We start from the raw sequence: 17,944 nt of genomic DNA on the forward strand, positions 1-17,944 counted from the left end.
GACTGAGTAATTCAATTGGTTTTATCCCAATTACTAAGGACACTCTCACGAGCTAAATAAGAAAGCTCATGAGTCTTCCCATTGTTATTACTCTTACATATTTTGGATGGACTCTTAAGATAGAAGAATAAAATAGAAAAGGGAAACAATAGTTTCTTCAAGGGAAACTAAACTTCCATATAAACATTCATACTTATTACATATTTCACCATTTAATTTTATAGACTCTTACCCACCTTCAACCACTAAGCCTACAGAATAGCTCATACCTACATTCTCTCCCAAAGATTAGGACTTAACAACTAACTCCTACATAATAGCTCATACCCACATTCTCTCTTAAATACTAGGACTTAACAACTAACTCCTACATAATAGCTCATACCCACATTCTCTCCTAAAGACTAGGACTTAACAACTAATTCCTACATAATAGCTCATACTCACATTCTCTTCTAAAGACTAGGACTTCATACATGGAATTTATTTGATACAAAAATAAACACATAACATTCTTCCCCCCTCCTTAAGGGTGGACTTTGGAAATTAAGTCTTCATTTGCTTCAAATCCTCCCAAGTTGCGTCTGATGGGGAGAGTCCTTGCCAGTGTATGAGAATCTCTCCAAGTCGCTTTCTGATTCATCGATCAAGCACAGCCTACGGCCAAGCCAAAACATCATCTTTTTCTTCTTGTACATTGGGAAGCTCGTGTTGCACCTGCACAGTTAATCCCACCTTCTTTTTTAAGTAAGATATGTGGAAGACTGGATGGATCCTTGATTCACTAGGCGGGTTGAGTTTATATGCTACTGTTCTTACCTTCTGAATGATACCAAATGACCCATAATATCTTGGTGATAACTTGACATTTTTACAAAGTGCAACAGAAACCTGCCTATGTGGTTGTAGGCGAAGATAAACGAATTCACCCACCTCAAAACTCATGTCTGTCCAATGAGCATCATAGAATTTCTTCATGTGGTTTTGGGCAGTTTGCAACTGATTCTTTAATTCTTTGAAAACTTGATCACGGTCATAAAGCTCCTTATCAACCGACTCCACTTGAGTTGCACCAGGAACATAGGATAACAGAGTTGGTGGAGGCCGACCATAGACGATCTCATAAGGTGTTTTCTTTGTAGAAGTATGAACACTTGTATTATAACAGTATTCTGCCCACAAAATCCAACGAACCCATTCTTTTGGCTTGTCACCAATAACGCACCACAAATACATCTCAACCATTCGGTTCATCACCTCAGTTTGACCGTCGGTCTGAGGATGGTAAGCATATGAGAATTTAAAATACGTGCCTTGTAAAAGGAATAACTCCTTCCAAAATGTGCTTGTGAAAATCGGATCTCTGTCACATATTATGGTTTTTGGCATCCCATGTCATTTGAAGATGTATCAACGAAAATATGAGTCATTGATGATGAAGTATGCATATGAGATATAGGGATAAAATGAGTAAATTTAGACCGGTGATCCACCACCATGAATATTGTAGATTTACCCCTATAAATTGGGAGTCCATCTATAAAACCCAAGGATAGATCCATCCATAACTGCATAGGAATGGGATGAGATTGGAGAAAGCCACATGGTGAGGTGTTTTCCCATTTTTGATGTTGACATATGTCACTCTGCTTAATATTCTTCTTGATGTCTCGCCTCATTCCTTTCCAAAGGAATATAGATCTTATTCTTTAAAAAGTCTTATGGTAGCGCTCATGCATACTAGAATGCATCTCCTCCAAAATAATAGGAATCAAAGAAGATTCAACCAACAGGAAAATTCTATCTTTAAATAATAAAATCCCTTCTTTATAGTGCCAATGGCCCCACGACTTCACCTTGCTGCACTCAACTCACAATCTCTTACAGAGTCAGATTGCCTTCAACTTCTTCATGGATTGGAGTGAGCCATTGTGGGACTGGCCTGGAGATTGCATAACTTTCTTCTATCTCCTCCCTTCTAGACAATGCATTGGCCACCATATTCTATTTATCTAATTTGTGTTTGATGATAAAGTCATAGCCCGTTAACTTCACCAACCATCTTTGTTGAGCAGGAGTTGTAATTTTCTGCTCCCATAGATATTTTAAACTCCTCTAATCGATTCTTAACAATAAATTGCTGCCCAAGTAAAATAATGCTTTCATTTTTTCACTGCAAGGACTAATGCCAGCATTTCTTTTTCATAAGTAAATAAAAGTAAATTTCTACCTTATGATGCATGGCTAAAAAATGCCATTGGTCGCTTCTCTTGCATCAGCACCCCTCCAATTCCTGCGCTAGAGGCGTCACACTCGATGATGAAAGGCTTAGATTAATCGGACAAGGCTAGAACCGACGTCTTGTCATGGCGTTCGTCAGATGCTCAAAAGATGCTTCAGGTCGTGGATCCCATTTGAACCTGTCATTCTTCAACATATTGGTTAAGGGTGCTGCAATTTTACCGTAATTTTGTATGAATTTACAGTAATAATCAGTCAATCCCAAGAATCCATGCAGTGCCTTCAAAGTTGTTGGTTTTGGCCATTCGAGCATAACACTCACCTTCTCTGGATCCACGGTGGCTGATAATATGTCCAAAATATTTCACCTCCCTCTGCTCAAAATTACATTTTTCATTTTTGACATACAACCAGTGAGATCCTAATATATAAAAAACAATATCAATGTGCTTCAAATGAAGCTCTGGCTATAAATTAAAATGGCATCAAAGAATACCAATATAAACTTATGAAGGTACTTTTTGAAGACGGGGTTCATCAATGACTGGAAAGTTGACAAAGCATTCGTTAACCCGAACGACATCGCTAAAAACTCGTAATGGCCTTGATGAGTGCAGAAAGCAGATTTAGCTACGTCATCAGCTTGCATGCGAATTTGGTGATACCCCGATATCATATCCAGCTTTGTGAAAAAAGAAGCTTCATGTAATTCATCTAGTAGCTCTTCAATAATGGGTATCGAAAATTTGTCCTTCATAATAAACTGGTTCAACGCTTTGTAATCAACACACCTCCGTTACGAATCGTCGTTCTTCCTTACCAATAGTATAGGTGAAGAGTAAGGGTTGCTACTTGGCCGTATCACACCAGCTCTCTGCAAGTCGCCCACCATCTTCTCTATTTCCGACTTTTGATAATGCAGATATCAATAGGGCCACATGAAGATGGGCCTGCTTCCCCCTTTAAAAAGTATTTGATGATCATGATTCCGCTTGGGAGGGAGCCCTTGCGGTTCTTGGAAGATATCTGCATAGGATTGTAACAGCTGGCCGAGTTCCACATTAATAATAACTTGAGATTTTTTTGGAACGTAATTACCTTGCGGGTCCATCATAGACAAGGAATAAACCTGCAACAAGATTCCTCCCTTCCTTTTCTTAATTTCATTGTTGAATTCGGCCTCATCCACGATTTTATCTTATGGAGCTTTTAATCCGTTAAGAGCGACCTCCTTGCCGTCAACTTTGGACGACATCTGCATCTTAGAGAAGTCCCACACGATGGGACCCAATGTGCTCAACCAATGAGCACTTAGGACAACATCCCACCCTTCCAACTGGTTGGATCTTCTTCTCCATCAAACTTGGGGAAATTCATCTTTACCACTATCGGAAGACACGTACCAACGGTGCGAGTACTGATTCTGCTTCCATTTCGTTGAGGATGATTATGGGAGCTCTTATCTCGTTCATGGTTGTTAGACACGTTGTCAAGCCTAGTGTTGATAGCAGCAAACATTTATTGCATGAATTCCATCATCGCTTTGAACTTCTGATGTTGCGCAGCTGCAAGGTTCCCCATCTCAGTCTCCATTCGATCTAGGTGTGAGTCAGCCATGCCTGGCTCTGATACCACGCTGTTACGTATAAGGTCGGCAAAATTGAGTAATTCGATTGGTTGTATCCCAATTACTCAGGACACTCTCACGAGCTAAATAAAAACACTCACGAGTCTTCCCTTTGTTCTTACTCTTATGTATTTTGGATGGACTCTCAAGATAAAAGAATAAAATAGAAAAGGAAACCAATAGTTTCTTTGAGGGAAACTAAACCTCCATATGCTTAAAGCAGTGATTAGATAAAACATTCATACCTATTACATCTTTCACCATCTAATTTTATAGATTCCTACCCACATTCAACCATTAACTCCTACATAATAGCTCATACCCACATTCTCTCCTAAATACTAGGACTTAACAACTAATTCTTACAAAATAGCTCATACCCACATTCTCTCCTAAAGACTAGGGCTTCATTCGCAGAATTTATTTGATACAAAAATAAACACATAACACAAAGCATCTACATGGCAAGGGTGAACAGAAGGCTAGGCTTCACCCACCTTGACCTCGAGGCTGCCATTATCAAAGCCACAAGCCACGACTCCTCCTCTCTCAACTATAAACACTCTAGAGTTTTTACATGGACTCAAACTTCCCCATCCTCTCTCTCTCTCTCTCCTCTCCTCTCTATATCTAAAAGGTTGCACAAAACTAGAAGTTGGGTTGTGGCTCTCAAAGGTTTATTGCTCATTCATGACATCTTTTGCTCAAAATCTCCCCAGCTGTTGACACGTGTGGCTATGGGGCCTTACGTGTCTTAGCCTACAATTGTGGGAATCCAATGTTCATTATAATTGTCCAAAAAATTTATATCCAACGTTCATATGGTCCAACGTCCATATGGAAGTTTGATGAATATCCCTGAGATCAATGAAATCCTTTTTTTTTTCAAAGACCCGTTGGAGAAATATAATGGTTAGCCCCCTTATCGGTATAAAATGGGAAGCCAGAGAGACGAAGATAAGAACAAAAACATAAAGGGTTACAGAGCTTCTTTTGTAAACACAACTTTTCTTTCTCTCTCTCTCTAAAAGGCAACCAACAAGGGTTCCTAATCCAAAAATCTACCCCTTCTCTGATATTAGGTTTAGTCTCATAAGCACTCCATCAATTTTCACTAGCATTGGTATTAGAACATCCATGTTTCATCTTCCATATTGTTTTGGTGTTATATTTCTTTATGAGTTTCTGGATATATACATTTTTTTTTCCAGCAAGTTTGGTTCTGATAAAATGTAAAAAATCATACCTTGCATCATGTTGTAAATTTCATTAAAAGAAAAACTAATCTTTATGAGCAAACTAGTCTCGTTTCCTTCTCTACCATAAAAGTTGGCTACAATTTTATTTCTTTGTTAATTAGGAACTTTCTCTCCTTAAGTTTTTTTTTTTTTTTACAGAGAAAACCCACTTCCTACTCAAAAGCACGTATTTGCCCTTTGATCCCTCTATCTTCTCACTACTCACACTTTATCTTGTGTTGGATCCATATATATTCAAGCTTATCTTCAATTGTGAGGCATATATGAGGCATGCATTTTATCGTATTTTATATATCACGTATTTGCCCTTTGATCTCTCTATCTTCTCACTATTCACATTTTATCTTGTATTGGATCCATATATATTCAAGCTTATCTTCAAGGAAACCCATATATTTTGTTGTCACTCAATAATAGCATATATATCTTAATTTATGATATTGCTTATAATTATAGAAATATATAAAATGATGAGCAGCAGTCGTATCTTTTAATCTAAGAAAGTAGTTAACTTTTGGTGGGCCCCAACCTCACGTATTAGTTTTGTGCAAGTCATTGCAACCCCATTATTAAATCGCACATATATCGCATATTTGTTAAATATTTTTATGGTGAATTATCTGTTACATCGATTCAATCACTATGAACATATATCGCATCTCTGAATACACATTTTACTATTTTGTTGTCATATATATTGCTAATATCAGCAATATATCTCTATTAAAAAAAAATGGGGGGAGGGGAGGGGGGGGGGGGGGGAATAAAAATGGAAGGCTTATTTTGCTCATTATTAGTATTGTTGATATTTAAATGCACTTACTATCTTGGTGTGATATAGAAATTGATTTGTTTTCTACAGTGAATCACATATTTGATATTTGCTTTTTTATTGTAACAGCTCACACACCCTTGATATTGTTCATGCACCCTAAATAAATATCATAAAAGGGAAATTTTATATTATCTTTGATAATTATAGTGCTTACTTGTAGATAAGGAGATTGCCTATTTCATATTTTTTTAAGGGATCATTTTATAACTGATATTGTTTTATGAAATAATTGTAGCTCTTTCTATACAAGTATTGGCCACATATTAAATTGTTGGTTCCTTGTTTAGCTTCTTTGGAACTTAGAAAGTATTAGGTTGCTCACACAAAACTTAACAAATGACTAGTAGAATTGTAATGGCTAAGCTTTCTAAAGTTGAAAATTTGAATGGAAACAATTTTGGGATGTGGAAGAAAAAGATTCAATATCTCATTATCCAAGATAGAATCATATATGTACTAAAAGATGATCCACCAGTAGTTGGTGATAAACCAACTAAAGAACATAAGAAAAAGTTAGAAAAAATTTTAGAGGATGACCTCATAACAAAACTTCTATGTTAAATTTTATGCAAGATGACCTTATTAAGTTTTCGAGTATCGTGAAACATCAAAGAAAATGTTGGAGGTAATAAAAACTAAATATAACTCAACCTCTGAAACACACCTCGGATTGCTCTGAGAGCAATATAACTCATTTAAAATGAATGAGGGTAATAATGTAGTGGAACATGTAAACAATATGCTTGTTATGGCTAAGAACTTGGCCATTGTTGAGAATGAAGTCCCCTAGCGCATGCAAGTTTTCATTATTTTAAATAGCCTTCCACCTGCATGGAGGATGTTAACAAGTGCACTTAAGTTGAATGCAAAATCTCTTACATTAGAGGACCTACCTATGCAAATAGCCTTAGAGCAAGAGTACATGAACAAAGATAAAAAGAGTTAGCTCCTGCTTACTGAAAGACCTTCCAAATCTAGCCAACCCAAGCCTAACAACAAAAAATTTCAAGGGAAGTTTAATAAAAAGAACAATCGATTCCAAAAGAGATGAACTAAGCTTTATAATCAAGAAATTAAATAAGGACCGCCAAAATGCTTCTTATGTGGTCAGCCAGGTCACTTCAAGAACCGTTGTCTATATAATAGAAACCTGTAAAATCCAAAGAATAACAGGAATGGAAGCAAGAGGCGTAAAATTGTTTGCGTGGTTTCTGAGTGCCTGCTGACAGACCACGACATCAAGGGATAGTGGGTAGACTCAGACACTAATCGACATATCACAAGCTCAAAAGTCATCTTCAAGGACCTCAATAAAATAAAGATGGGGAGAAATGCATCTACATGGGAAATACCAACTATTATAATGTATTAGGTATAGGAACTTGTAGATTATATGTAGGGACAATCGACCTTGTATTAACTGATCTATATTTTGTCTATTGTATGAGACAAAATATTGTATCTATCCCTTTGCTCGTTAGAAAGGGTTTTGAAGTCCATTTTCAATCATTAAAAGTATCAATCGGAAAGCATGGAAAAATTTATGCTTGGGGACACATGGTTGATGACCACAACTTGTTTTTTCTTTATGTAAATGAGAAAGCTGATAATAAAATTTCAACTAATTCTGGTTATATTGATTGTGTAATGGATGTTGATGCATATACCTAGCATCTTAGGCTTGGCCACATTGGACAAAACTAAATATATAGATTAATAAATAAATGTCTTATTCTTAATCTAAATAATGTCGAATTTCCAACCTGTCAGCTCTCCTTGTGAGTTATTGAATGTGGTCCACCTAGATATTTGTGATTCCCTCAATGTTAAAACTCATAGAGGGATGTCATACTCCATCACTTTTTTTTATGATTTTTTTAGATTTGGATATGTTTATCTAATCCACCATAAATCAGAAGCTTTAGAAAAATTTAAACAATATAAAAAGGAAGTAAAAAACCAATTGGGTAGGAACATCAAAGTTCTTAGAACTAACAAGGGAAATGAATATATATCTGAAGCTTTTGATACTTATTGCCAAGAATATGGTATTAAAAGACATACCACTATGCCTTATATGCCACAACAAGGTGGAATACCTGAAAGACGTAATGGAACCCTATTAGAAATGACTAGATCCATGATGGCTCATGCTAATCTACCCAAGACCTTTTGGGGAGAAGCAATAAGCACATCCATGTATATTCTTAATAGGGTTTCAACTAAGGCAATAGATTCTATCCATTTATGAACTATAGATAACTAGAAAACCTTATCTATCCAACTTAAAGAAGTGGGGGTCGACTACACATGTCCTAATTCCATATTAGCATAGAAATAAATTAGAAAACAGAACTCTAATTTGTAATTTTATAAGATACCCCGAAGGATAAAAGGGATATCGATTTTATCATAAAGATAAGGGACTCATTGAAAGCAGAGATGCTGAGTTCCTAGAAGATTTTATTGAAGAAAACCTACTTGTAGTAGATAATGATAATCCACTTAATATCATAGATGACTTATAACTACTACCTACAGTGGATATGGATAACCCTGATCAACATGATGATATTGAAGCATCCACTCACCCAATGTTAAGTGGTCAAAAGAGGTCTAAAGCTCCTCCATCATACCTTTATGATTTCTATATCTATAAGAATGAGGAGATAGATAACTTCATTGGCTTAGATGAAATCCATGACCCTTTTGAATTCAATGATGCTATGAAATCACAAGAATCTCAAGAATGGGTTAATGCCAAGAGAGAATAATTAGATTCTATTGAGAAAATAAAGTTTGAGATCTATGTGATTTACCATCAAATAGAAAACCTATGGGTTCTAAATGGGTACTTAAAAGGAAGTTAAAATCTGATGGATCAATTGATAAATTTAAAGCTAGGTTAATAGCAAAGGGTTTTACTCAAAGAAATGGAAAGTTGCAACGTTTATATCCATTAAAATAATTTTGGGAATCATTGCATATTATGACTTAGAACTTTACCAAATGGATGTGCATTCTTGAATGGTGAACTAAAGGAAACCATTTACATAGAGCAACTTGAGGGCTTTATAACTAAATGTCAAGAAAATAAAGTATGCAAATTAAATAAACCTTTATATGGTTTAAAACAATATTCAATACAATAGTACTTAACATTTCATGATGTCATCCTATAGATATGATATGAAGTAAATAGATTGAACCATTGCTTGTATGTCTTAAAGAGTGAGAGTAAATTCACAATACTCTCATTACATGTGGATGATATCCTAATAGTTGGAAATGACTTAGAAATGATTGATAAGACTAAGTCATGGCTTTCTTCTCGATTTGATATGAAAGATATGGGAGAAGCATCTTATGTCCTAGGCACAAAAATAATTAGAGAAAGAAAATAAAAAATATTGTGTTTAAACCAAGAGAGATATATTGACTCTGTTCTCAAAATATTTTAAATGGAAAATTGTAAATCATTGTCTACTCCTGTTGAAAAGGAAGTAAAGTTGTTTATGAAGGATTGTCCAGTAGAAGGACAAGAAAAGCCTAGCGTTCTCTATGCACAAGCTATCGATAGCTTGGTATATTCAGTAAGATGTACAAGACCAGCTTTGAATTGTACCGTAGGACTTATTAGTAGATATCAAAGTAATCCAGGCATAACTCATTTAAAGCCAAGAAAAAGAATTCCAAGGTACATTAAGGGAACAAAGCATCTAAAATTGTATTTTCAAGCAGATAAACTTGAAGTTATAGGATATTCAGATGTTGATTTTGTTGGGGATAAGGACGATAGTAAGTCCACCTTAGGACATATTTTCCTCTTTAGAAGGGCAATTATTTCCTGGTCTAGCAAGAAACAAGGCTGTGTAACTAGGTACACACTGGAAGCAGAATATATTGCATGCAGCACTGCTTGTACTTTCGTCGTTTGGATACAGGGATTTCTCGATTCTTTACCCGAATTGATTCCTTTGTTGTTTCGGAGAAAGGGAAATGTGAATCACTTCATAGATGACTTAAAACTGCAAATAATCGATGGACCGATCTAAATATTTTGTGATAATCAAGCTGCAATTAAATTAATTTAAAGTGGGGCAAATAGCTCCAAATGAAGACATATAGATGTCCAATATCACTACATTAAGGATGTAGTTGAGAAATGTGAAGTAATTGTTAGTTACTTGCCCACATCAAATATGATTCTTGATCTATTAACAAAGAGTCTAAGTGTTGAACTACTGTCTAAGCATGCTAGCTTAATATGACTTCAAATTTTTTTAGTCAATCAGTTTTCATGAGTGACAAATCCACATTAGCATGAAAATCCTCATAATGGATATTTGTTATGAGAGGCATATCCATGAAAGCATGAGACAAACCTCATAACAATATATTTTCTTAAAGGTCATATTCAAAAGTGAGAGTATGCATGTGACTTATTATACTCAGCCGTCATAGCTAAGTGGGAGATGTTGACACGTATGACAATGAGGTCTTATGTGTCTTAACCTACAATTGTGAGAGTCCAATGTTCATTATAATTATCCAAAAAAATTATATCCAAAGTTCATAGGGTCCAACGTGCACATGAACGTTGGATGAATATTACTGAGATTAGGGGAACCCTTTTTTCTTTTTTTTTTCTTAGAGGCCCGATAGAGAAATATACCGGTTAGCCCCTCTTCTCCCTATAAAATGTGAAGCCAAAGGGAGGAAGGGAACAACAAAAACATAAAAGGGTTACAGAGCTTCCTCTGTAAACAAAACTTTTCTTTCTCTCTCTCTAAAAGGCATGCAACAAGGTTCCTAATCCAAAAATCCAGGCTCTGCAATCACCAGCCTCATAGCACCCCTTCTTTGATCTCGACTTTTATCTCATACGAGCTCCAATAATTTTCACTAACAATCTCAGCAGGATCAGATGCTCCCATTTATTCTTTCCTCTTTTATGATACATACATCATGCCTTCTCTCTCATGGGGCCTCGATGCCTTTGTTGGTACCTATTTTCCTCAATGATTTTTCATTAGAGAGAGGAAGTGTGTTATCTAGTTTAGATGGAGAAAGTGAGTTCTCTAGTTTTGAGAGAGAACGTGGTTTAGATGGAGATATTAGTTCTCTAGTTTAGAGAGAGAAAGTGAGTTTTGTGGTTTGGAGAGAGAAAGGGGGATTTTTAATGACGAAAGAGAATATGGGGTAGAGGGAGAAACTAAAATGGATACATTTCTTTCAAAATTAGAGAGATCCTATCAATGTTCACAAAATCAAACTGGAACTGTTAACCGGATATGGCCTTGGAAGCGGTTTACCCAGCCTAACAGTTAAACTGGCCGATTCAACTGCTTTAACAAAGCAAGTCCCGGGCGGTCAAAAAAGTGTTTAAAAACAATAAAAAAGACACAAAAAAATCTACTAAAATACAAGAAACCTATAAAGAATGATTAAAACAAAACACATTCAAATGAAATTGAAAATTGATGAAAAAATGGATTTTGACCCATTTTATATATTTGAATGGCTATTTTAAAAATTTTCTAAAAAACATCGGAAAATATAAAATTGAGTATTAATAACCAAAACAATTTTTAATATTTACCATAATGTAAATAATATTTAAAAATGCATTACAAATAAAATTCCTTATTTTTTAGAATTTATATACATTTTTTTAAATTTTTTTTAAAATACCAGTAGATCACCTTAACCACCTAAAACCAGCCTGTTTCGATCTAACCGGGCAGTTAGCAGTTAGCTCGAGTGATTTTACGAATGGATCCCATGAACCAAAAAATGGTTTTGGAAGCCACAATATCTGGAGCTTTTGCTGGTTCCTAGAGAGAGAGACGTGAGGAGGAAGAGAGAGAGAGAGAGATATTTGAGAGAAATACGTGGAGAGATATTTGAGGAAATAAGGGGGAGAGGGATATTTTTACTGAGAGAGAAATGGGATTAATAAATAGCATGTCTTTTTAAAATTGAGAAATTATCTCTAAAATACCTTTATTTTGATAAAATTAGAAAAAAAAAACTCCGACTTTGAAAAACTTTGCGTGCACACTTTTTGCCCATTTTCGGGTTTTTATGGACGAGTTTACCCTTTACTAGTCAAAATACCGTAAATAGCATTACAGTAATTTTAATATCGTAATGTATACAAAATTATTTACGGTATTTTATATACCATAATAAAATGAACTACTTTTACGATAGAAAAACTACCATATTTTTTTAACTGAAGATTACAGTACAAGAAGTGCTGTAATAAATTGGATAAACTATATGGTATTCATATTACCATATATGTTTCCTGCTTTTCCTGCTTTTTCTTTTTTCAACAATTTTTTTTGGCACTTTCATCCAATTTTTTTTCTCTCATCCATATTCTATCTCTCTCATCTATTTTCTATTGTATCATCTATTATCTTTGAGCGAGGTCTATGAGAGCATCAAATATACACACCAACATTGATTTATAGGTATGTCATCAATATATTAGGTTGTTTTGAGCATCTAAAGAAATAGTATATGTTGCTTTGCTATAGTGATTGATGTTATTTGATTAAAAATTTGAGTAAATAAGTTTTAGATCTATTTATACCGTTGCATAAATAAATTTCAGATTTATTTAATGGTTGGCCATCAAAATAATGTTTTTTTTTTATAATACTTGATGTAGTTGGGTTGGCCATTGTAATTTTTTTTATATTATGGCATCTATTTTGCATTCGTTTCCCCCATGCAACCTCCTCATTATTTGTATGTATTATGAATTTCTTATAAGTATTTTATATATTTTTCCATCTGAAATTTTTATGCAGTGATTCAGCTTGTACGCAATAATAATAGGTGAGAACAAAGTGAAAATCATGTTACACTTTGATGGTTTTTTCAAAAAGAAATCTAATGATAGAAGTATTTCTTATAATGGGGACGTAAAGGTTATATTTTTTTAAGGGGATTCCAACATTTGAACAAGTCAAGGATCACTTGTCAAAAGTATCAAATTATGCCTCAAGTAGCATGACTATTAGGTATACTGACCCAGGGTTATCAAGTAACATGATATGTATTGATGATGATGACGACATTGTCAATATGATGGAAGGGTCTTCTCCCATCGCTATGTACGTATCACACATACTTATTGAGTTTGACTGCATTGAATATTGACCCTCAACAATGCCCGATATTGGTCTGTCTGACTGCGGTGACTTCGACGATCAACAATACCCGATAATGGCACATCAACATCGGTCACGCAAGAAGTTTGCAATGAAAATAATTAATTTTTCATATTTGTCAATTATTTGTTATGAGTTCGGATAATTTTGACTTGTTTTGAAATTTTTTTTATACAACACATCCTAACCAGAGCAAGTAGGTGACAGTGAATGTGCTGCTGGCATAAGTACAAGATGATAATGAATGTGAAATCGAGCGGCATATCGATGACATCGATCTGATAGAAAGCCCCCTGAAGATTAACCGTTACGAATTGTACTTCAAGTTAGTCAGGATTTTGATGATGTACAGGCATGTCGTAATCATCTTATTGATTATGCCATATCACAAAACTTCAATATGACGTTCATAAAAAGCGAGGGGAGACGTGTATGGGCAAAGTGTGCTGCAGATGGTTGTTCATGGCAAGTGTGGTATTGGAGGGTATACAACAAACTTCTTCAGGGTGAAAAAGTTGATAAATGTGCACTCATATGCTGGGGGAATAGGTACAGTTCATCAGCCACTTGCTCGGAGCGACTTGGTGGCAAGCAAGATCAAAGACTGGTTGAGTGATATGCCCAATCTTATATCTAGGGATGTGGTTAATGATATACAATGTGATCACGGTGTCATGTTATCGTACCAACAAGCATGACGGGGCAAAGATGTTGCACAACAGATAAATGAGGGTTCCCATGTGATGACATACGATGATCTTGCTAATTATCTTCATAAGATTCGAGTCACTAACCTTGGAACCTTAACCATCATTCAAACAAATGATCATGATAGGTTTGAGCGTGTATTTAAAGGTAATCGTCCATGTTTATATGGATTTTTGTCTGGTTGTAGGCCATTAATAGGACTAGATTGGATATTTTTGAAGGGAAAATACAAAGGGATATTATTGGCTGCAATTGGGGTAGATGTAAATGAAAATATTTTTCCTATAGCATATGCAGTGGTTGAGAGTGAAAACACACTAAGTTGGACTTGGTTCCTAGAGCTTCTGAATGAGGAGTTTTGCGAGAGGTCTGATTTGCCAGCATTGATTATTGTCTTAGATCGTCAGAAAGGGTTGCAAGCCGCAATAAAAACAGTATTTCCAACCAGTGAACAAGGTTATTGTATGAAACACCTTGCCAATAACTTCAAAAATGCCTATAGAAATTCGACGCTCACAAAGCTTTATTGGAAAGTTGCATGTACATTGTATTTATCAGACTTCGATGAGTACATGACAAAGATTAAGAGTGTAAATGCTGAGGCTTATGACTGAATCATGTTACAGCATCCGAAATATTGGGTAAACACACATTTTAAGGGGTGTAGATGCAATCATCTGACATCGAACATCTCTGAATCATTGAACCAGTGGATATTACAAGCTCGGGAGAAGCTCCTTATGAAATTTCTTAAATGCATAAGGGTTAAGCTCATGGGAGAATTTTCAAAGAAAATGGCCATGTCCCTAGAATGGAGCGACGTTCTTACACCGAAGGCTCAAAAGGTAATAGACCAGAGGAGGGATAAGTCCAGATTCCTTCATACAGTCACATGGGCACATGATGGAATGTATGAGATCAATGCGGATAAGATTTATGTTGTTAATCTGGCGACTCATACATGTAGTTGTAGGGTATGACAGGTTAATGGGTTGCTGTGCAATCATACAACCGTTGCTATAGATCATAGGCATGAAGATGCTACAAATTATTGCGGTGTTTATTTCATAGTTCAAATGTATCGTTGGCATATTTCATTCCTTTCAACCCACTACTTGATGTATTAGAGTTGCCAAAGATTGTCTATACAACTATATGCCGCCAGCTGCAAGGAGAACTGCAGGTCGGCCAAAGAAACGTCGTAGGTAAATAGAGTACAAAGATATTATGCCTCTTAAGTGTAGTCGATGCGAGGTTATGGGCCATAACCGGAAGATATGTAAATCGAGTATATAAAATGATATAAATAGGTCATTAGTATCAGTTCTTATTTTCTTGCTCTGTCTTTTTGTGTTTTAAATTGTAAAGAGATTCATCTTCATATGAATTTTTGGTTTAATTAATGAAATATCCAAAATAGCATTGTGATGGAATATCTAAAGTTATGTAACCTTGTTATGAAATAAAGTTATGAAATATCTTAAGTTATGTAGGCATATATATTGTAACAAGTAACGGTAATTTAAATACTGTAGAGTATTTTTTGCAAAATAGTACATGAATTTATTCATCATGTAATTTTAGTGTAAATTTTTTTATTAGGATTATCTAAGAACGTAATTTTAGTGCACCTCTAAATTTTATTATAATATGTAATTTTTGTGTAAAAGATTCTTAAGATTATCTAAAAAATTATTTTCTTATCTAATTATAAAATTTTAAACTTCAAAAATGGTTAAAATCATGTAGATCTATAAACATGTGAAAATCTTGAAAATGGATGGTCTAGATAATGTGTTACAAGATGTACTATTTTTGCAACTCAAAATCTTTCTTTTTACACATTCATACATCTCGATGTCGAGATGATCAATTAGAGTGCCTTTCAAATTGCAAATTTTTAAGGTTATTATACTTAAAAATCATTACGATAATCTAATTACCGTAATGTGTATTACGGTAATTTAATCACCGTAATGATCTTTGATATCAAAAGGAGTAATACAGTCTTTGTTCCACCGTAATGCTCTTTGATGCTCTCAAAGAGCATCACGGTAATCAAATTACCGTATTGTGTATTACGGTAATTGGATCACCGTAATACTCTTTGAGAGCATTACGGTGGAAAAAATTCCATAATGCTCGAAAAAGTCCAGACTTTCGAGCATTACAGTCTTTGTTCCACCGTAATGCTCTCAAACAGTATTACAGTGATCAAATTACTGTAATACACATTATGGTAATTTGATTATTGTAATGATATTTGAAAGCATTACGGTGGAACAAAGAACGTATGCTCGAAAGTCAGAAGACTTTCGAGCATTACGATTTTTGCTTTACCGTAATGCTCCCAAGTGTATCACGGTAATCAAATTACTGTAATACACATTACGGTAATTTGATTACCGTAATGATATTTGAGAGCATTATGGTGATGAAAAAACCATAATAAATCAATTTTTTTTTATTATTTTTATTTTTGAATATTGTGATCTCTACATTTTGACTTTAAATGTTTTAGATGCACTGATACTGATAGATCCATTGGATGTGTGTCAATGGCTGAAGCCACTACCCCATAGCTTCCATTTCCAATGACCTCTTCTATTTGGTAATGACTAGCCTCACCATATTCAGTGAAGAATTCAGAGTCCAACACGTTCTACATAGAAGTCATATGTGGCTCGTCCACATATCTATTTCAGCTCTAAGCTCATTCCCCCAATTGTCAGTTCTCTTCCCCTTCTCTCCCTCCTCTCCCATTGCAAGGGATCTACCGGTATCCCTTGGTGAAGTCCAAATTGTCGGAGCACTAGATATGGCATATACCCCTCACAAATATGTCCACATATGAGGGATGTGCGACACAAAGCAGTCTGACGTACAAGAAGCCCCTACTCTCTGTCCTGCAGTTTCCTGTCCTACTTCAAGATAATCATTGTATAGGGTCCATATGGCCTATGACAAAAAAGAAGACAAATGTTAAGTTGAATAACCTGAACCTAAAATTAATTTCATTATAAATAAACAAAAAAAAAATTTAAGTATATTATACTAACATCATTTATATGCGCATGATCAATCTCCTGTCGGCCCACGGGACCGAAGTTGTGCGCGTTATCCCATACTCTAAGAGGGGCCCACTTGAAGGATCTAGGTTGCCTTGCTCTTATTGCTTTAGGAATTGGGCGCAACAATTTGAAATACTTGTACGCCCAACACTGAAATACATATATAAAAAATTTAGAACCACAACAAAAAATATATATCAAATTTGCTCAAAAGTATGTAAACATTCATATATTAGCATTATCAGCAACATAGTGGCTGATCCACTTAGATGTTGATGATCGGAAATAACAACCTTTGACAAGGCTCGCAACAAAAAAGCTAAGGCAATTGCACCCCATGCATAATGACCAGCTACATCCATATCCTCAAAAAGTTGTAAATAAGGGACCGTACCATCTGTAGAGTCGGCAAAAATTGTGCACCCTACAAGATATAAGAGGTTGACACGGGTGTATCATAGAAGAGTGTGCGTGGTAACTGTTGAAATGTGTTTCTCAGCCATGTCAGCCAAATAATGGAATGGCTATGACTGGGTGGCAGCTTTCCTATCATACGGACTATATAATCCCCGTAGTTCTCTACTCTTCTCAAAGTTACAGCCACACCAGTTACCTTTAACCGAAGAAAACGTCATGTATCTTCAAGAGTAAGTGTCACACCCCAAGAATTTACAATACAGATATTCTTGAGATGTGACAGTCCAAAACATATATACAACTCTTGATAGGACAAATTTACAATGGCGAGGTCTTACAAAATAAATAAAGAAAGCTAGTACAACAACAATATCTTCCAAGGTTGATCTTGACTAGCACTCAAAATGAATCCGTAGTTATCCTGAAAAAATGTTTACCATAGTTTGATGAGTTTGGTTACTTAGTAAGTGATCATCATAATCTTAAAAATAATCATGGTTGGAAGATATCAATATTTTCTAAAAGGAGATATATTAATAAAAATACATCAGCAGTTTCACTTTCAATAAATGCATAATTAAGTATAATCCGAATAATTG

General features: G+C 35.1%; 1 protein-coding gene and 1 long non-coding RNA gene across 4 annotated transcripts; one reads left to right on the forward strand and one right to left on the reverse strand.

Annotated features, from left to right (window-relative positions):
• Positions 1 to 4,105, reverse strand: LOC148782311 (uncharacterized). 3 transcript variants are annotated; one of them, XR_016053235.1, is made up of 4 exons: positions 3,340 to 4,093; positions 2,231 to 3,267; positions 820 to 2,140; positions 1 to 717 (listed from the first exon to the last, which is right to left on the reverse strand). It is a non-coding gene; the product is annotated as an uncharacterized LOC148782311 (long non-coding RNA). The 3 variants fall into 3 exon arrangements; XR_016053236.1 differs by having other exon boundaries at positions 934 to 4,105; XR_016053234.1 differs by having other exon boundaries at positions 1 to 3,267.
• A 9,496-nt stretch (positions 4,106 to 13,601) lies between these two features.
• Positions 13,602 to 14,471, forward strand: LOC148782312 (uncharacterized). The gene is made up of 2 exons (XM_088864611.1): positions 13,602 to 13,825; positions 14,045 to 14,471. Exons 1-2 carry the CDS (start codon positions 13,602 to 13,604, stop codon positions 14,469 to 14,471), a joined length of 651 nt encoding a protein of 216 aa, XP_088720737.1.
• Positions 14,472 to 17,944: the final 3,473 nt, after the last annotated feature.

This window comes from Amborella trichopoda, chromosome 4 (assembly GCF_054954075.1).
Source record: "Amborella trichopoda isolate Santa Cruz 75 chromosome 4, AtrichopodaSantaCruz75HAP2 v2.0, whole genome shotgun sequence".
Taxonomy (NCBI): Eukaryota; Viridiplantae; Streptophyta; class Magnoliopsida; order Amborellales; family Amborellaceae; genus Amborella; species Amborella trichopoda.

Bases quoted from the DNA above. Each gene is read 5' to 3' on its own strand.
- LOC148782312 (XM_088864611.1), top strand. From the start codon at position 13,602: ATGGTTGTTCATGGCAAGTGTGGTATTGGAGGGTATACAACAAACTTC. The intron at 13,826-14,044 runs GTTATCGTACCA...GTCTGGTTGTAG, and splicing joins CAATGTGATCACGGTGTCAT to GCCATTAATAGGACTAGATT.